The 22,056-nt window shown below is 37.4% G+C and overlaps 1 protein-coding gene across 4 annotated transcripts in view; it reads left to right on the top strand.

The window, feature by feature from the left end:
• Positions 1 to 22,056, top strand: part of LOC128031481 (connector enhancer of kinase suppressor of ras 3) — a 129,930-nt gene that overhangs the window by 28,052 nt on the left and 79,822 nt on the right. For all 4 annotated transcript variants that reach the window (XM_052619775.1, XM_052619776.1, XM_052619778.1 and 1 more), the window contains exons 2-4: positions 4,091 to 4,254; positions 16,864 to 17,066; positions 19,853 to 19,940. In XM_052619775.1, coding sequence (XP_052475735.1) covers positions 4,091 to 4,254; positions 16,864 to 17,066; positions 19,853 to 19,940 — 455 coding nt within the window. The remainder of the gene's footprint in view (positions 1 to 4,090; positions 4,255 to 16,863; positions 17,067 to 19,852; positions 19,941 to 22,056) is intronic.

The following is a 22,056-nucleotide window of genomic DNA, read 5'->3' as shown; positions in this document are numbered from 1 at the left end:
TTTTTTTTTTTTAACAACAGAATTAATATTTATCCATTTATTGAGAGTGCATGTAAAACACTCGATCAGATTGAACCTCTGAAAGGACTGCGCATGTGCAATGACATAGAAATAACGTATCGTTTTTTAGGGGCCTAGGTTCTGGATGTATTTTTGTGAATATGTTTTTGGTTTTGTTCAAAGAGTTATGTGATTAAATCCAAACCACACAATGAATCATCAGAGCATAGATGGAACTAGAGCTGTCATTTAGCAAAAAACCTAAATAAAAACAGTACAACTGTAAAATTATCAGATTTTTTTGTTAATGATTTATTAAGAATTACAGAGCTTTAAAATACTTACATTTTTAATTTGTAATTAATTTCCTGTTTGAACATTTGCTTAAAAGCTTGGATCTTTGGAGCTTTCTTAATTGACAAATACGTTTATGGCTACATACCCTTGTGATTTAATTAGTTAATATTTTTGTATTTATTTAAATATTAATATTTACTTTATTTAAATTTATTTGAGGTACTTTATTCAATATCCTAGTATTGTTTGTTGTGAAATTTACTTGTATTGGTATTAACAACTTTAACTGGAACACTATGCCACTGTTTTCTGGTAGTTCATTATATATGTCCATTGTCATTGATAACCTTTGTGAAAAGGAAGTCTGCTTAACTGTACTGAATGTACACTTGTATTGTATTTAAAATCATAAAATGAAAAAAGAAGGAGTACTTTATGATATATATTATTACTGATATCTAGTATTACTGTAATGCTGAAAGAGAGACACTTTCAGAACCATGTTTCTTAACACACTTTAGGTGTAAAGTGTATTGTAATAATTTCATATTAAAGTAAATTTTAAATCTTTTTTTTTAAATCTTTTCTGGTTTAAAAAGGCCAACTTATTTTGATGTGTTGACTAACACACTAAAGAACGTGTAAAAAACTGATGATAATTTTATTGTAGCATGTTATTTGATATTGCATTTATTGGTAATATATTAAAGTGCAGCTTCATCATTACAAATATGTAACTATAAATATATTTGAATACAACGTACAAAATTCAATAGAAATTACATAAAAATATATTTTAGATCACCATAAATGCTTGTCAGTTCATTCAGCAGTACACCATGTATCATGTACACTTTAACCATTAAAATATAGACTTATGAAATTCCATATAAGTCCTACTTAACTGGATAGTTTACCTAAAAATGAAAATTCTGTCATCATTTATTCACCATCATGTTCTTTCAAACTGGTATTACTTTCTTTTTCTTACAATTGATGTCAATGGTAACCAAAAGAGTTTGGTTACCATCTTTCTTCAAAGGAATTGTTCACTGATATAGCAGAGCCTCAAATTTGTTTGAGTTTTCCAAAGATAAATGAAGGTCAGTCAGTTTTTATTTATCCCCTTGGGGAAAGTAATTTGCAGCATACTCCCACAGACATCACAATCATACATATATAGCATATACTGTACATGTTAACAATCACTGATTTTAAAATTGAATCTAATTTAAGCTGGTCAGACCAGCTGACTGTCAGTCAAGGCTAAAAGAAGAATTTAAAAATCCAATTGCTTGGGGGATTAAGGATTGTTTGGACCTGTTTTTAGTGCATCGAGGAACACAATATCTTCTGCCAAATGGTACTAATTCAAATGCATCTGAAAGGGGATGCCTCTTATCGTTCCCAATGATATTAGCTTTACTCAGCACACTCTCTTTATATATATACTCTCTATACTTGGTAACTTAGTTCCCAACATTTTGCTTATCATTGTTATTACATTCCTCAATGATTTCTTATGAGCCTCTGAAGCATTTCCATCCCAGCAGCTCACACAGAAAGTCTGTGAAAAAATAAAGCTTTCTATAGAAGCCCCATAAAACATCAAAAGCAATCTGCTATGGACGTTAAAAGAAATTAATTTTTTAAAGAAATACAACCTTTGTTGTATCTTTTTACTTAAAAAGTCAGTCCATACATTCTATTTAAGCTTATGATCCAAGACTATACCGAGATATTTATAATGTGTAACTACTTGTAGGTGGACTGTGTATTGAATTTTAAGGTCACTGATTTTGTCTGGCCTGTCAAACCATTGAGTCGGGCATCAGGCCAGTCCTTCGCAGCTGCTCTTTCTGTAGTTCCTTTGATCGGGTGAACACCCATCCCCCCTTGTCTCACAGGACCATCCTTCACTGCTGGTGCAGCCTGGGTGACTGAGTGCATTGTGTATCTTGGTGGGCGTAGGACAGTTTTGTCAACATGTCAAGGGTCCAACATAAGTTCCTAGCTAGCTCAGCAAATCCTTGTAACCGAGTTTCATGTGCTTTACATCAAAAAGAAACAGAAGCAGGTAAATACATAAACATTTCCAAACAGATCTATGCGTAAGGAAACAGCAAGGCAAAACAAAGCCCTGAAGAATCCAGCTAAACCAGTCTGCTGACATTAGTTTTCTTTGAGGTGTACTTTCTGTGAGTTTGTAGGTCTGCCATAATTATAGTTGACCCTTCGCAAAAAACAACAAAACCTCTCAATTGTTTAACTAGCTTGACACACACATGTACAAACTCAGGCAGGTGGAAACAACATAATGTTTATGGTGTCTGGAAGCTTTATTGCAGTGCAGAAAGGAAGCACGTTTCTAGAGAAATCACAGTGCTTTGTTCCTACATATATTATGTGTTTATCTTACATATTTAACTGTTCAGAAGTTTTTGGTTCGTAAGATTTTTTTTATGTTTTTGAAAAAGAAAATCCTCAAAACTGCATTTATTTTATCAAAAATACTGTAATATTGTGAAATATTATTACGAAATAAAATCATGTTTTTGTATCTGAATATGTTAAAAAAAAAAAAAAGATCCATTCCTGTTATGCAAATACTAAATTTTCAGCATCATTACTCACAGTGTCACATGTTCCTTCAGAAATCATTCTAATATGCTGATTTACTGCTCAAGAAACATTTCTGATTATTATCAGTATTGAAAACAGTTGTGCTTCTTAAAGGATTAGCTCACTTCCAGAATAAAAATGTAATGAAAATTTACTTACCCCCATATCATCCAAGATGTTCATGTCTTTTTTTCTTCAGTTAATTTATCAAAAAATTATATTTTTTGAGGAAAACAGTCCATGTGGTGAACAACGGGTCGAAGGTCCAAATTGCATTTTTAATGCGGCTTAATCCCAGATGAGGTATAAGGTCTTATCTAGTGAACTTCATTTTCTTTTAGAAATAAATTAAAATAATTTTTAAATAATAATTTTTTTTTTGTGTATTACGTAGTCATTTTGGAAAGGTCACATGTGACATAGGTACAAACCAGTGTTTACAAAGCTAATGTGCAAAGAAAGTCAAATGCCCTTTAGAATAAAAGGTAAAACAATGATGTGGGTGATTTTGAAGTTGAAGAAGAAAATGAGATAATTTTTATGCCCTACCATACCTCTCTGAACCATCATATACCTTTCCAACGAGATTATGTAATGCATGAACATGCAGATGTGCATCGCGGAGCTAGTAAATTTTTTTGTGCATTTATTTATTTTTTAAGAAAATGACTGATCGTATCACTAGATAAGACCCCTATTCCTCGCCCATGATCGTGTACAGTCCTTTGAAGCTGCATTGAAACTGCAATTTGGACCTTTCTGTTGGATCCGTTGGCCACCATTAAAGTCCATTATATAGAGAAAAATCCTGGAATGTTTTCCTCAAAAACCTTTCTTTGCGATTGAAGACAGAAAGACATAAACATCTTGGATTACATGGGGGTGAGTAAGTTATCAGGACATTTTTATTTTGGGTGTGAACTAATCCTTTATGGCTGAAATTTTAAAAGTCATGTTTTCCAACCATAGATTTTTGAGGGAACTGTAATATGTTTTTTTGTTTGTTTGTTTTTTTTCTTCAGATTTGTTTAAAAAACAAAGCAGTATTTATTTGGAATATAAATATTTTGTAACATTATGCCTTTACTGTCACTTTTGATCAATTTAATGCATCCTTTTTAAGTACAAGTACTAATTTATTTTATTTTCTCTTTGCTCTTTTCATGTTTAGGTCTGGATGACAGCCTAAAACAGTATGTGCACAACTTTGAGAGAGAGAAGATTAATGGAGAACAGCTACTGAAGATCTCACATCAGGACCTTGAGGAACTGGGCATTGTCCGCATTGGCCACCAGGAACTGGTTTTAGAGGCTGTAGATCTACTCTGTGCTCTGGTTAGTGTTCTTGTTCACTCAGTTTTGTGTATGTTCACAATAAGTACATTTTACCAAATGATTAATCTAACAAAAATTAATCGCTCCCTCTCACAACATTTACTACCACTGGAACATTTTCAGACCTGTAGTGTCAGGATGTTTTGTCAGTCTACACTCAGCACAAGCCCTAGTAAAGCTGCTATTACAGTCAACACATTTTGCCAAACCAGACTTACTGAGAGCAGGCAACACAGAATGAAGAAGCATTCACACAGGACGTGTTCTTGCTTTCAAGAACAATTAATTTGAAAATTCCATTAAACTATAAAATTTGTCCTAAATTAGTCATCCCACCCCCAAAAAAACCTTTGAATATGTTTTTATTTTTATTCTTTATTCTATTTTCATATGTAGTTATTTTACTTTTGTTATGTGGTTTTATATTTTTATATATTTTTTATTTCATTTTTATTTATTTAGTTATTAAATTAACTATATATATACTATATAAGTTATTAAATAGTAAATCAGTTTCTACTAGAGATTGGGATTCTCAAGGATCGGGATTGGGGCCAATCATGTATTTTTATTTAACTAATCTGTATCAGCTCTCCTCAGTCTTATTTTATGTCAGCTGTCATGCCGGTGTTGTGCAGTAGAGACAGTATGTATTGTAAAGTGGGTTTGGCAATAGCCATTAAAAGGAAAAGAAGAGGCCCAAATGTACGTGCGAGTAACAATGAGGTCTCTTCTAGCATGTCATACACGTTTGAGATTCCCTGTTTAGTGTATTTGGTGTGCACTTTTGTAACGATCATCCTTTAATTTATTGTTTACTTTTAATCCGTTGTCAGACTTTTTGAGATGTCATTGTTATAACGCATTGCTATGGATTGCATCCTGATTTAGACTTGATTGACAGACTTTCATTCTGACACCGTGAGCTAGGGATGTGCGATTAATCTAAAACAAATCGAATCGCGATTATTATCGCTCGGTTATATTCACGCGCGCACTGCACCGCAAATCTCCACCAGCACATCTGGCAGTATGGATGAGACTTGACGCACGCGCGCAACCTGCGTCGACTCACGCCTAGCTCCGCGTTTAAAACAAATGTAAATTCAGTCTGACTGCTTGCTAATTTCACTTGAATGAAATGAAACATTCAGCACATTTTCCACTTTTTCTTAAAATCCCAAATACAGTGTAACATGTAATACTTTAATAATTGACTAAAGAAAATCAAGTTATTTATTTATATTTAAAAAATATATATTCCAGTGAAAATCAGTAACTAAGGTAATTCTATAAAATTACTTAAATGCCAATTGAAAATTGAAAGGATTTCAGGGTTATAATGGGAATTGTACTGGATAGAACAGTAATTCCTTTTGGAATTATGCTGAAAACAAAAAAGGAATTTTGTAATGGTTTCATGGAAACTATGAGAATGTTTTTTTTTTTTTTTTTCAGCAGGGTAATGATACTCATACTGTGCTACACATTATTGACAATATGGAGCTGAAGCTTAACTTGGCAAATTTAAAATCGCAAATCAAATCACAATATCTGTCCAAAAAATCGGAATTAGATATTTTCCCCATATCGCACAGTGTCTTCATGAAGGTTGCAGAGGGCGCTCTTGCACCACTCTGGGAAGTGGGCATCAGGATCCTCAACTATCTCGATGACTAGCTCATTATGGCCCGGTCCAGAAAGCAGTTGTGCGATCACAGGAACTTGGTGCCCCCGGCACCTCAGTCAGTTGGGGCTTCAGGTCAACGAGTGAAGAGCAAGCTCTCCCCTGTGCAGAGAATCTCTCATCTTGGTATGGAGTTAGACTCGGTGAGTATGATGGCATGGTTCACCAATGAGTTCCTTCAAAGGCAGGACAGTGGTACCACTGAAACACTTTCAGAGGCTCCTGGGGCATATGGCATCCACTGCCACAGTCATGCCGCTCGGGTTGCTCCATATGAGACCACTTCAGCACTGGTTGCACTCCCGAGTCCTGAGATGGGCATGGCGCCGCGGTACACATCGTGTCACCATCACACCGATGTGTCACTGCTGGCTCAGCCCCTGGTCGGACCTTGCCTTTCTATGGGCCGGCGTGCCCTTAGAACAACTGTTCCGGCATGTTATTGTCACAACAGATGCCTCCAACGTGGGCTGGGGCGCAACATGCAACGGACAGGCAGCTTCAGGGTCCTGGACAGGACCTCGACTGCTTTGGCACATCAACTGTCATTGTTGTTAGACAGGCACTTGTTGGTCCGCACGGACAACACTGCGGCTGTTTCGTACATCAACTGACAGGGCGGTCTACAGGTCCCATGTCCCAACTCGACCACCATCTCCTCCTCTGAAGTCAGACGTGGCTCAAGTCGCTGTGCGATATCCACATCCCGGGGGAGCTCAATCGTGCAGCCGACACGCTCACACAACAGCTCACCTTTCCCGGGGAATGGCGACTCCATCCCTAGAAGGTCCAGTTGATCTGGAGTTGATTTGGGGTAAGCCTAGGTAGATCTGTTCGTTTCCCACGAGTCCTCCCACTGCTAGCTGTACTATTCCCTGTCCCAGGCCCCCCTGGGCACGGGTGCACTGGGACACAGCTGGCCTCGGGCTCTACGCAAGTATGCGTTTCCCCCAGTGAGCCTGCTCGAACAGATGCTGTGCAAGGTCAGGGAGGACGAGGAACAGGTCCTGTTGGTTGTGCCTTACTGGCCCACCCGGACCTGGTTTTCAGAACTCATGCTGCTCGTGACAGCCCCTCTCTGGTGCATCCCCCTGAGGAGGGACCTCCTCTCTCAGTGGCTGGACACCATTTGGCACCCGCGTCCAGATCCACCTAAGTGATCTACCACCAGTGGTGGAAGACACTGTCACTCAGGCCAAGGGCCCCTCTACGAGGCAGGCCTATGCTCTGAAGTGGATTTGGCTGCCATTGCAGCCCATCACGATGCAGTAGACAGCCGGTCCCTGTGGAGGCACGACCTGATCGTTAGGTTCCTGAGGGGTGCCAGAAGGTTACATCCTCCTAGGACACCCCTGATTCCCTCCTGGATTCTCTCTATTGTCCTGGCAGGACTTCAGAGGGGTCCCTTTGAGCCGCTGGATTCAGTCAAGCTTAAGTTCCTGTCTCTCAAGACAGCGCTCCTGGTCTCGCTCACTTCCAGAACTGACCAGAATCCTAGAGGGGCTGGCGGGTAAAAAGTAGGGATGACAAAAACAGGAACACCAGGCCAACTTGACTAGAAAAATAAACAAAATAAGACAGATTCAGAAACACAAAAGGCACAGAGATGATCAGATATCTGAAAGTAATGCTTACGGACTGACACTGTACAGCAAACACGGCATGATTAAGGGTAGATAATGAGTACAAAACAGGGTGCAGGTGAGGGAGAATTAGTTAACAGGGTAAACAAAAGGGTTGAGTAAACATCAAGATAACGGATAAAGGCCAAGTGCTCCAGGACAACAAGGCCTAGGCAAATCCCTCTGAGATCATGACAAAACATAAATTCCTTTAGTAAAATTCAAATGTCTGGAAAAATGCCAGTTATTGTCTTCTTGCATTATTTTCCTGTTTGATACTGTAGCTGCTTTGACACAACCAGTATTGTAAAGCGCTATACAAATAAAGGTGAAAAAAAGTATTGGATTGAGACTTTGTATCGACAAAATATCTCAGTGTATCTCAGTGTTCAGTAACTCTTATCTGGGACAAAAAAAACTGATTGGGACATCCCTAGTTTCTACATACTGTGTCTACACTGTACGCAAGTGGCATAGCTTGGAGCAAAGTGACTAAATACTATAGCAACCATTATAATCAGTGATGCTGTCTCCACTGGATGCAGCACAACATGACAAATCCCTGACAATAAACTGATGCCTTGTTCTACTTATGACACAATACAAAGTTCAAAATGTTTGCAACTGTTGCTTTATTGCATCCAGTATAGATAGCCTCAAGCTGTTGCATTGTGGCACGGTGTGACACAACTCATGTCCAGTGTAGACACAGTGTAAAGTAAATTTCAGGAATTTCATTCCTTTTAAACATATCTTTGAGCAATATCCCACAGATATTCATGTATTTTATTTATTTATTATTCCTTTATTTAACCAGGGGAAATCATATTAAGACAATAGTCTCTTTTTCAAATGGTCCCTGGCCAAGAAAGGCAGCACTTAAAAATGTAAAAAAGAAGAAGGAAAGAAAAGAAAAACGTCATCTACAACAAACAAAGCATACAAAATTACAAATTAAAATATCAGTACCACATAAACCATACCACAAAAGTCAGATACAACAACGAACAAAATATAAAACAATAACAAAATAACAAAGACATCCTACTACATGCATTATTTCAGCTACATGAAGCTCCATACAAGAGTCAAAACAGAACAGCAGCCTATATACTATTTAAAATCATTAAAGCTGCAGTAGGTAACTTTTGTAAAAATATATTTTTTACATATTTGTTAAACCTGTCATTATGTCCTGACAGTTGAACATGGGACAGATAATCTGTGAAAAAAAATCAAGCTCCTCTGGCTCCTCCCAGTGGTCCTATTAAACCTGTGATTATGTCCTGACAGTTGAACATGGGACAGATAATCTGTGAAAAAAAATCAAGCTCCTCTGGCTCCTCCCAGTGGTCCTATTGCCATTTGCAGAAAGTCGTCCGCTCCCGGTAAGAAACAACCAATCAAAGCTGCGGTCCGTAACTTTGTTTGTGTTCAAAATGTAGAAAAATGTATATAATAAGTGAGTACACCATGAATCCATTTTCCAAACCGTGTTTTTAGCTTGTCCTGAATCACTAGGGTGCACCTATAATAAGTGTTTATATTCGGACTATTTTAGATTGCTTCGGGGGTACCGCGGCGGAGTAACCCAGTACCTTTGTGATTCTTCATAGACAGAGAGAAGTAGTTCCGGCTACGATGTTCTTCCGCAAGACGCAAGCAGTTCTGTTTATTAACCGCTAGAGGGTCAAAAGTTATCTACCGCAGTGCTTATTTTCAACTGTTTCTGCAAAGCATTCCAGGTTGAAGGAGCATTGTAATGGCAGGCAATTTTATCCATATTCAGATTTTACCTCAGGTGTAGTAAAAAGAATGCTATTATTAGACCTAAGATTGTATCTATTGTTTTCTACAAAAGAGAAAACTGATAAATAAGAAGGCAACAGTCTTAGCACTGCCTTATAAATAAAAATAAGCCAGTGATGCTGTCTACGAATTGAGAGTGGAGGCCAACCTGATAAACTATAAAAACTATAATTGTGTGTAAAATACTCAGCTTTAGTGTTTATGGTATGGCAGAATGGTATACAAAATCCAATCAACGTAAAACAGACTTTGCTGCATGCATGTACAGAATCTCCATAGTCTACAACAGATAAAAAGGTAGCAGCAACAAGTTCCTTTCTTGCCTTTAAATTAAAACAAGCCTTATTTACATAATAAAATCTTAGTTTAACTCTCAGCTTTTTTAACAACCTATCTACATGGTGTTTAAAAGTGAGCTTTTCATCTAAGAAAAAACTGTTATTATAACATGACACTCTTTCAATTTTCTGGTCATATAGAGTAATAATTTGAGGCAAATCCTGTACATTCCTAGAATGAGTACATAACATAAATTTTGGATTTTTAGAATTAAGTTCCAATTTTAATTTAAGTAATTTTTTATTTTGCAAAACTGTAAAAGGATCCTGCTATTTATTTAATGCCTCATATGTTGATCTGTATATAATAGTGTCATCAACATAGAGATGTACAGCTACATCTACATTTGTAGAGCGCAGTCTCGGGAGTACCCCTCGGCCTGCGAGGGGCGATGGCGATGGGAAGAAGGAGGTGGAAACCGGCAGACAATCAAATAATGCTTTAATAATATAATAAACACAAAACAGCGTAAAAGCCCCTCGCGGATGACTGCCGCGCACAAACAAAACCAAACCAAAAATAAAATCCAGGCCTGGTCCTCTCTCGTCCTTCACTGTTGTCTCTCCTCATTTGTTTCCTTCCAATCTCCTCCGTGGGACACGAGATCGGTGAGTTGGGCAGGTGTCACTCATTTACAATCACTCCACCGACCTTGCTCCGTTCTCATGGCTCTCGGCCCCGCCCCACTCGTCACAATCATTTATTTAGATTGTAAACAACAAAGGCCCTAATATGGAACCTTGAGGGACTCCAACCATTATTTCTGCCTCCCCTGATATAATGCCTTCACAAGTGACACACTGATATCTACAGACGTTTTAACAAAATAGCATGATCAACCGTATCAAAAGCTTTTGAAAGATCAATAACTAATGCTACACAGGATTCTTTACAGTCAATAGCACTAACAATATCATCAACTAAATCCTGTTCATGCAAAATAGTGGATAATACATCAGAAAACCAGGAATTATTCATCCCCTTTACTTTGAACTTTCTCAGGGGTGCATGTTTATTTAAAATACTCACAGATGAATCTTTAAAATATGACCATGCCAATTCCACATCAGGAATTAAACAAACCTTCAAAATGAAAAATATTATGGATAAAATCTTGCTGATCAAATAATTTGAAATACCTTTTCTCCATAATTCGTGGCTCTGTGTTTTTAAGTTTGCAGTTTCTAATCAATCAAACAGCACAATGGTCACTTATATCATTTGAGAAAATACCAATTTGTGTGCATTTATCTGGGTTATTAGTTAAGATCAAATCTATTAAAGTGGACTTTTTTTTAAGTCCTTTACGTTTGGACGAGTGGGAACATGTATTACTTGAGATAAATTTGCAGAAACACAATAATCTTTAAAATCTTTCCTAACATTAAATCAATAGCCAGCATTTCAAAACACTTAGGAACAGTCATAGACTTTATCAAAATGGCATTTAGTCTAGCAGTCCATCGCTTAACTCCATATTCATTTATATGTAACCCACACATTTGACTATCATGTTTATAATCACTTATTGTGTATGTCTTTTGATAACTATGGGATAGCTTAAGGATTCATATTCATGTTAAGTATGTTTGTGTTTCAATTTGCTTGCTTAAAATGTTTCTGACCATCAGTTATTTGTCAAATGTATCATATTCTTGTTATAGGGATCATGTCCAAAATTATACCCTGTAAGAGCAGGAAAATTCGGACCATGTGCTTGATAAGATAACATATGATTTATGATACCCCGAGCAAAGAAAATATCTAATTGGTCAAGACAACATTTGAGGTGTGGCCAAAAGGCCAGTTTAAATACTCAGGACAACACCAAATCCTGCTTTTAGCTTGCGTTTAGCTTTTGTTATCAGTCATGCTGGATTTTAGCTTTGCTTCTTAACTGTGGCTATTAGTCATGCCTGGTTTTAGCTTTTAGCTTGCGTTTAGCTTTTGCTTTTGCTTTTGCTATCAGTCATGCCGGCTTTTAGCTTTAGCTTGTAGCTTTGCTTTTAGTCATGCTTTTAGTCATCACTGTTAGCGTTCTTTGAGCGCAGTACCAGCGTGCTTCAGCCTGTATACCTGCTGCTACTTAGCCACGATGAGAACAAACAACACTTCTCTTCAAACTTTACTTCTGTTCTTTTACTTTAGTTTCTCTTCTTTTCCGTTTGAGAGTTTCGTGTTCTGAGTTAAGTTTTGTAACGCCGTTTCTCCGAGTCTGACCTCGAGTGCCCGTTCAACTTCAACCAGGCCACACAACTCCGCATCGTCAGCCAATGCCCAACCACGGGCTTCCCAAGATGTCACTTCGACTACTGAACTTCCAGCCAATCAGCGACGTCGGGAAACTCCCTTTCAATGAAAATAAAGGGAACCCCATTTTCACAGGAGATGCAATTAACTCCTCCAGACATTTGTACTGGTGTATCTAATATAATTCTAACCTCATTCAGTAACTCAATGCGAGGGTTAATTAAGTGATTGAAGGCATGTCTATGCAATTTCATGTATTGCTGTAAACTTGTAAACTACACATTTTCATTCTCTTAAACTCATCCTTTCCTAACTTTCTATCTTCCTTCAACTTGTGTGAATGTGTGAGTGCATGCGCTTATGTGTTAAATTAGTTTATATGTTTTAGATTTATCTAATAAAGCCTTATTCGGTAACACTTTAGAATAAGGTTCCATTAGTTAATGTTAGTTAATGTATTAATTAACATGAACAAACAATGAATAATACATTTGTTACTGTATTTATTCATCTTCGTTAATGTTAGTTAATGAAAATAAAGTTATTCATTGTCAGTTTATGGTAATTCACAGTGCATTAACTAATGTTAACAAGCACAACTTTTGATTTAAATAATGCATTAGTAAATGTTGAAATTAACATGAACTAAGACTTAGAAATGCTGTAGAAGGATTGTTCTTGCTTAGTTCATGTTAACGAAAGTAGTTAACTAACATTAACTAATGGAACCTTATTCTAAAGTGTTACCCCTTATTCATATAAAAAAGAGAAGTATCTTTTGTTTTGTGCTAACAAGTTAATGTCTTAAACTGCCGATCTTGTTACCGTGCTAATTAATAGTCTTTTCACTATAGTTTGGATATTAATATCCAGTGCAGATTTAATGTTAAACGGCTCGTTCAGTGAATCGCAGGGCGCCTCAGTGATCAGACGTGAAACGTCTGTATTTCATTCTCAGACAAACATTTCAATGAGTCAAATGACTTCACATTAAAATAACAAAATGTTATTTAACCAAAAACAAATAAACTTAAGAGATATCAGCTTTAAGTCCATGTTGAGACATTTTGCAAAACTCATGTATAGGAGTGTATGTGTACAATGTACATTTTGACAGCACATTTAAAGTGACAAACAACGTCCTTGGTGCATTTGGTGCATTATCGTTCATATTACAAGTCTTTAGATCTAAAAGACAAAGATAAAGTCACCATATTACCTGTAATGCACCTATGGCAAACAGACTGTTGGAAAACGAACCACGGTGAGTCCAAAACAATTGACGCTATTGTCAGCTGGATATTTTGTCCGTGAAACCTATGCAACAATATGGGAATTGTGTTTGAGCAGGGGAATGGAAAATGGGAAAAGGAGATTTTGACTTTCGTCAATTTATGAAGACCTATTTCGAGGCTGGTCTTTGAACAGGGAAGTTTCCAAACGTAGCACCCCAGGCAGGGAAACAAACAGATGTAGAGTTGGAGTTTCCAGACTTTCTCATAAATTTTGTGATGAAGTCCTGCTTCGAGGCTGACGTTTGGAGAGGGAGACTCCCAGCTGTAGCAGATATGAAATGTATAGCTGGTTTTTGACAAAATGAAGTAGAAGTTTCCAGATTTTCTCATAAATGGACAGGCATTGTAGCTGTAGTCACTCAACCTTCAGCATTGTTAGTAAAAAAGGAGCATAAAGACAAGCCAAGAGGGCAGAAGGACAAAAACAAAACGAAATGAGGTAGCCCACAGGCATGCCAATTATAAAATGTATAATTGTATGACTGATTGTATGCAGTCCTTTTATTAATATTTTCTAAAGGCCTTTACATCCTGGCCCACAAATATTGATCAATCAATGTTATTATTTTCTTCCGTTGTCCTGCTAATATAAAAACAAATAGGTAGTTAGTCACATACTATTTGAACATTCATCCACACATTTGTGAAAAACATGTAATGTGCACATGGTTTTTGGAATAATAATGCTGTAACAGCATGTTTTAAAAAAAAAAAAAAGAAAACAAGATAGCTCGGACAGACTTTGGTGTCTGTAGGGGGGGGGTAGAACATACAGGGACCTGAACTGAACACATGGACATGCTTAGAAATTGTTGGTTGCTTTGACAGATGGTCATGCCACTGCTTGTAAATGATACAGTACATCCCAGTGTCCAGCACTGAATGCTATAATTGGGCCCAGACTCTTAGGATCAAAAGAAGGCAATGGCCTCAAATCCTCAGTTTTGACCTTTTTGTTGTTCTGTAGGTTCATATTTTAAAACTTGTATATATGATATATACACATATATATGCATTAGGGGTGGAACGGTTCAACCTTTTCATGGTTCGGTTTGTTTCACGGTTTTGGTACAGTTCGTGCTATGTTTATGGAAAAACTATACTTTAAAAAAAATAATATTCTACAATCTAAATAGTTAGAATATTGTAACTACAAGCAACATCACAAATACATACAATAGCAGAGTAAAGATACCATTAGTTTTTAGGAACAGAAACTTAATAAAGTAATCAAATGTAAAACAGCATTGCATATTGCACTGTATAAATTAAAGATTGTTCTTTACTAAAGCTACTAAATGGTTTTCAATCAAGGGCAGTGAGTGATTTCTTTGTTGTTGCTGTTCGATCAATATAAAAACTGTCACTTTAAGAGAATGCACTGATTCAGTGCACTGATACAGTAGGCCTATGTTCAGCCGGCTATGTCTGCTGTAGGATACTTACCAAGACGGGCATTTTGACATAATAATGAATCTAAATGGTACAAACTGGGACAACAGCCAGTTTTATTCTTAAAAATCCATAACCTCTTTTGGGTGTGAAGAACAATTTAGATACATGTAGAAAAGAAAAGAAAAATCTACTACAAAAAAATTTTTGTGCAATGGTTGCATGAATGTCAAAGGTTCTTCATAGAACCATGTATATCAATGAAGAACCATTCTTTTTAAAAGCATAAGTAATTTTACAGGCACTATTCCAAATACTTGACCACATTGATCAATTGATCAAGTATTCTAGAGAGCAGTGGATCAATATGAAAGTATGAAATCTTATAAAATAATAATATCTAATATATCAGTCAACATTATGTGAAGTGCCTCACAGTAAGTATTCTTGTAGAATTCATGATTTAGAATGAGATACTTAATGATTTTCCCAGATCATCCCCCAAAATAGTATTCATCTGTTTTGTTCCTGATTCACAGCAGCCTCTTTGATGGAAAAAAAGTCTCCTATTGTCTCATAGCTCTGGTAATAATATTAAAGACAATCAGGCCAAGTACTGAAGTCAGAAAGTGCAATGTGTTACCAGCACCAGATCTCTCCCTAAAGGGGTGTCCTGAAGTCTATTTCATGCTGAACAGGAAACAAATTACTGCCCCATCTGTGGGAATATCCACTGTGAGCTTTGTCTATGCCATGATTGATGAAATCAATCTCTCATTTCCTACAATCCCTGACAGGTGTAAGTAACCCTATCATTCGGTAAATAAAAACCCTCAAAGCATCTAGGGGAGTTAAAACACATGTGTTATATTACTGTCTGTGCTATATGTTATAACACTGTCTAATGGTTATAGAGACAGACTTGTAACCCGAAGGTCGCGGGTTCGAGCCTCGGTCTCAGCAGGGATTGTAGGTGGGTGGAGTGAATAACCAGCACTGTCTTCCAACCTCAGTACCACGAGGTGAGACCCTTGAGCAAGGCACCGCACCCCAACTGCTCCCGGTTGGCGCAGCAAAAAATGGCTGATCACTGCTCCGGGTGTGTGTGTGTGTTCACTACTCACTGCTGTGTGTGTGCACTTGGATGGGTTAAATGCAGAGCACAAATTCAAATATGTTTGTCTTTGTGCAGCATTATGGCTTTGATGTTCAGAACTCCATGGCCCAGTTTCACAGACAGGGCCTAGGTTTAGCCAGGATTAGGCAATACTATTTCAATTAGGACATATAAGTAGTTTTTAGAAATATGCCTTAGATAAAAACATTACTGGTGTGCATCTTGAGACAAAACAATGAATCTGACATATTTTAAGATCAGTCAGTGCAAGTTTCTTTCAGTTAAAACAGCCCAGACATGCATTTTAGTCTGGGACTAGGCTTAAGTCAATGAAACCGGGGCCATATATTCTAAAATTAACATATTCATGAGTTGTCAATATGAGTTTAAAATACAAAGACTCCGGTGCTGCCGTCACCAGTGGTCGGAAGGCAATATGCAGATGGAAAATGTATAAGTATTTTTCTATCACTTCTAGACCATATCAGATATTCTAGTGGGTATTAGGCTTAGATGCGGTACTTTTGCAATCTTAAGATTTGCCAGACCAGGAGGAAAACTCTAGACTAATTTTAGCAGCTAAATCAACACATTACGCCAAACAATTACGCAGCACACATTATGCCAAACAATTTTAGAGTCTAAATAGGGATGTGCAATTTTAAAAAGTCCAATTTATTTAGATCATGAAACGCATGAGCAAGGGGTGTTCATATCCATCCAAAAAAATTAACTTATTGTGCTCTCAGTCAGGGGAACCACCAACCCTTTGTACTAAAATACAGAAAAATTACCAGTTGTTGGTCAGTGTACCTGTTTCTACAGTATCTCTCATAATGTATTTAAGACAAATTGTTTAAAAAAAAATTCTAAAACATATCTCAAGCCCCTGTATTCTGTTCAATTCTGTCAGTTGTGTTGTTTCAACTGTTTAAATACATGTACGCATTATGTGTGTACGTCCCAAATCCTCTCCAAACAGTGTTGAGTGCTGTTGCTGCCACATATACAGTACATCACACATAATGCGCAAGTATGCTTTGTGTTTTACAGTAATATATAATTTACAGAAAATATATAATTCTGCTTCTTCCTCAGAACTATGGTGTGGAGACAGACAACTTGAAGAACCTGATGCTAAAGATGAGAGCTGTGACCAGCAGCCTTCACACTGCAACATCAGAACGAAGGAAGAGCCCTACATATGAAAGCAACACGTCTAGCAAGCTCCCAAATCAATTCCTCTCCTCTGTGGTTGAACTTATTGGAGCAGCCAAAAGTCTCCTGGCATGGCTGGACAGGTTCAACCATCCCTATTCATCATTTCTTTACATATTTATATTGCTTATTTCTGTTTCTGTTGCTTCTTTATTTATGTAATGGGGACGTATAGCATGCAAAGGGCTCTGGTGTTTTGTGCACAGATGATTTATAAAGGGATTTTACTCTTAAAGTTAACCCTCTGTAAGGACATATATTTCATTGCGAAGACTTTGCATGAGCAGCACTTATATTTTTCCAGACAGGGCTGACAGTTGAAACCAGATACAATCTGGCTTTCTTTCCTAACCCCTCTGTGCACAGCTAACCACATCTTTATCATGATGGAGAGATTTTTGTTAACCAAAAAGCTCTTCCAATTTGGTGTATGATTTACTTTGAAACAGTTCACTCTCAGAAACTGCTAGTAAATTCACAAATATCTACAAGGAACTTGCAAGTAACATTATAAATAAACAAGAAATATTGAAGAAAGACTGAAATAGTATTTTTTAAATTGTACTCCAATATGCTTTTTTAAATTAACAGATGCAAAAAATGAGCCAGGCAACTTTCCCCGGACCACGCAAATGTTCCTCACACAATTCCATTTGAGTTGACTTGAGACTGTATAACGGAGGAGGTCCACTTGTAAATATATATAAATGGGAGAAATTGTGGCTACCTATCAAAATTGTGGCTATTGTCCCAGTATCTTGCATTTTTCATAAATGCTGAAGTAATTCAACCCTTTGAGATTTCATTGTGCCGAGCTCCCTGGTGCAGTGACACAGAAATTGCCAAAAGTACAGTATCACTTTGTTCTTTTTAGATTTTGTATATATACACCCAATATATATATATATATATATATATATATATATATATATATATATATATATATATATATATATATATATATATATATATATAAAGTGCCTTCCTGTAACCACAATTTAATGTGGATATTGTGACACAAATTATGTCGGCTTTGAACTCAGAACACTCCTTTAAAGTTTAAGCTACTGGTGATTTTATTAATCTTATTATTTTGCCTTAACCACATAGAAACCTTCTCATGTTACATGGTGTGATTGTTCTGATCTGTCTGGGAAAAAATAAATGGAAACTGACTGTGCTTAATGGTTTCATAGGGAGCTGACATGGTAATGTGTTTAATTCCAGCTGCAGTTTTTATGACCACAGACTCAAACTCCAGACACACAGTGATGGAAATTCTTTGCTATTGTAGGCCACATAAGAAAACCTATCACAGGGAGCTTGTTGTCCTGTCCTGGTGTTAATTAGATATTTTATACAGTATGAATGCTGTAATGTATTTTAACTAGGGGTGTAACGATTCACTCGTTTTCTCGATGCATCGATTACAAACCCTGTCGATTCATATGCATCGATCTTGAAACATGATTTTTGAATCGTGAATCGCCCGATCTTGATCAGAAATCGATTAAAAATGCTAAGAATCGAATGAATCGCGATTTCTATAGCGATTCAATGCTTTCAAAATGTATACACATTAAATTACTACACGCACAAATTAATTGAGACCTTGAAGAGTGTTCGTGAATCGTTTCTCTTACCTGTCCTTCACGCGCTCCAATGTTTAACGCCTGATGAGACAGGATTGCGCTCGCGCTCCGTTCGTCTCTGACGCAGCTGACGTGTGATCTATAGGACTCGTGGCCAGTGCCGAAGCCGTCGACAGCTGTATTTATTGCATGGACGGTGCAGAAATGTAAGTGTCTAAATCATACGCACAGATCCATTGAATGATAAATGTTTTTAAACAATGCAGATGTATCGCATATACGAAGGAAACCTTTAAAATTAACCGCAGCATTAACAACGACCTTGAAATAAGAGTGAAAGATTTATCTGATAATCAGATGCATGAAAGTAGCGTTTGTTTCATTAGCAAACAGACATCTGGCAAGTTTTCTCCCAGAATCATTTGCTGATGGAGAGGAAAAGTTAAATAGAGATGAAGACGTTTTCACAATGAAAGAGAAGCGATCTCGCTCTCATAGATGTGCCAGGCTATATCTGCAGCTAAACTGAATAAAAGCAGAATGAACTGATGAAAAAAAAAAAAAAAAAAAAAAAAAAAAAAACAATTTATGAATGATGCAGTGCTAATTGACATTTATTACAGTACAGAAACTATAAAGTATATTTTCTACCTTATTCTGTGCAGAAATTTAAATAATTGCTAATTAAATGTAGCCTAGTATATAATATATATATATATATATATGTATTATTATTATTATTATTATTATTATTATTATTATTATTATTATTATATAGGCTACATACATAAAATGATTGTATTTGACATTTCTGTCACTTCTGAAATTATGGCTACGCCCCTTGTGTGACGAAATGTTAGCTTATACATAATACTCTTAAAGCTCTTTTTTAAAAACTTGGCTTACGTACATTTTTCCGTATGCCATGTCGCATCATTAAACTAGCATTTAACAATGGACAAAAGGTTGTTTTTTTTTTTTTTTTTCTAACCTATGGTTCTCTTACCATATATCTACTGTAATTTGCCCCCTGACTAAGCATTTAAAGAATTTAGTAGAAGCATTTAAATAATCCCGTGAATGCACTTAAAGAATGCAGAATCGAATCGTTATAATCGAATCGAATCGAATTTAATTGTGAATCGAATCGAATTGAATCGTTCTAAATTTGCAAAAATCATTCTTGAATCTAATCGAAAACCTATGAATCGTAATGAATCGCTGCCTTGCCAAAGATTCACAGCCTTAATTTTAACCTTTGTTTCCTCTGTCTGCAGAACTCCACTGACAGAGGTCAGTGATTTTACCTCCACCAAGAACAAAATCATTCAGTTGTGTTTGGAACTGACAACTACAGTACAACAGGTAAGCACAATGACTGTTCCTTCAAATAGTATAGACACATGCTAATTCACCCTCCATGCTAATTTTTAAGCTTTCATGCATTTCTCAGTGGAGCTGGAAATCTGGAAACTGCAGCTAGTTATCTAACCAAATATTGTCTTACAGTGTTTGCTTTGGGAGGTTTACTTCAGACAGTAATAAGCAGACCCCCCAGCACATCAGTCACAGGTTCTGAGTTTAAAGTTTCATTAAACAAGCCAGGATGCTCTTTTTAAATTGGCCTCCAGCATTCGTTTATGTTATCTTCCTTGCTTGTGGTTACATGCTTACACCCTGCGGGTGTAGAATCGTTGCACAACACCACACAGACCCTGGATTCCACCCCCCCCAGTGACCGCTGGCGCAACCTTTTTGGGAGGCAAAATAAGTACGGGGAGGGTGCAACTAGCCTCAGCCTCAAAGATCAGCGACAACGCATTGGGCTTACTCTTGGGCTTATTCTTGGACCCTGGATGGTACGAGATGGTAAACCTAAACTGACCAAAAAATAATGCCCAGCGAGCCTGACGAGAATTTAGTCTCTTGGCAGTGCAGATCTATTCAAGGTTCTTGTGGTCAATCCAAACAATAAAAATGACCCACACCCCATCTAACCAGTAATGCCACTACTCCAGAGCCATCTTGACAGCAAGTAACTCCTTATTCCCAATGTCGTAATTCCATTCTGAGGGGGGTCAAACAATGAGAAAAAAGGTGCAGGTATGTATTCTCTCATGTGAGGTTGATCTTTGGGACAAAATAGCCCCAATCACCTTCATGAGTTGACGGGATGGGTCAGGTGTAGTTAAAATAGGAGCCGCTGGAGCACTTGGTTCATGTGTTGGACATGATCGCGTTCGTTCTGGGAGAAAATTAGAATATCATCCAGATAAACAAAAAAAAAAAAAAAAATGTCTCATCACATCATTGACAAGTGCCTGGAAGACCGCCGGAGAGTTAGAGAGCCCAAAAAGCATGACTAAATATTCAAAATGTCCAATAGGGATGTTGAAGGTGGTCTTACATTGATCCACTTCCATAATTCACACTAATTGATAAGCATTGCGGAGGTCCAACTTTGTTAAGATGGTAAGCCCCTGCAACATCATTAAGATGGGAGCACAAAGGCATATGACATCAATGGCAAAGGATAACAATTCTTCACCATGATGTCATTCAACCCCTGATACTCTATGCAGAGGCGCAACGAACCATCCTTCTCCATGAAGAAGAACCCCTGTCCCTTGAGTAGTAAGCGGTGCCTAAATTTCATCCTTGACATGCTCGACCAGAACGACCGTGGAGAAAGTGATCCCAAAGAGCCTTTTCATTCCAGCTACAGAATGCCACGAGCATGCAAAACTCAGTCAAGTAACTGGACACTGAGCCTTCTCCTCGCCACAGCAGTGCCAGGGCTCGTGCCGCTTCAGTTACCTGAGCCGAGTGATCAAACACTTTGGGTGGTTCCTTCAAGAAACTCTCAAAGGAGGAACAGCAGCTGTGCTCAATAGGAAGGCGGCAGCTAGAATGTCAGAGAGCATTGAGACAAAAGGCTCAACTGAATAAGGAGCAGGAGGATTTAGCCGTGGTTCAGTGCTATGGCTACAAGATCCAATATGGTCAGGAGGAGGGGTTACTATAGGAGCTGCGGGAGGGCTGGTGTTTAGCTGATTCAGCCGTTCAGCCAGCTGGCTAAGCTGGAGATATCTTGGAGTATGCGCAGCGAGAAGCCACAATCTCCTCCTGATGCCGACCCAGTAGAACACCCTGCTGCATCAAAGGTCCCCACATCTCATCCTCCTCTGCTGTGTCCGTAATTTGTGGAGAGTAAATTATGTGATGGGTCAATGAGGAAAGAGGACTCAAAGGCAGAGGATTAGATGCAAAGAAAGTTTATTCTTCAAAGGTAATCAAAACAAATAAAACTGGGTAACACTTTATTTTGATAGTCCACTTTAGACATTCTACTAGCAGTAAGTAACTTTGCAACTACATGTCAACTAGCAGGTAGTAGAGTGTTAGTAGACTGTCTGTCTTAATATCTTCTAACACTTTCTTTGTCAATTTATTGTCAACTTATACTAAGCCTAAACCTACC

The sequence above is a fragment of the Carassius gibelio genome, chromosome A17, assembly GCF_023724105.1.
Source record: "Carassius gibelio isolate Cgi1373 ecotype wild population from Czech Republic chromosome A17, carGib1.2-hapl.c, whole genome shotgun sequence".
Lineage (NCBI taxonomy): Eukaryota > Metazoa > Chordata > Actinopteri > Cypriniformes > Cyprinidae > Carassius > Carassius gibelio.
Note: the sequence above shows the minus strand (reverse complement) of the source record. Positions and strands in the feature narration are given on the sequence as shown.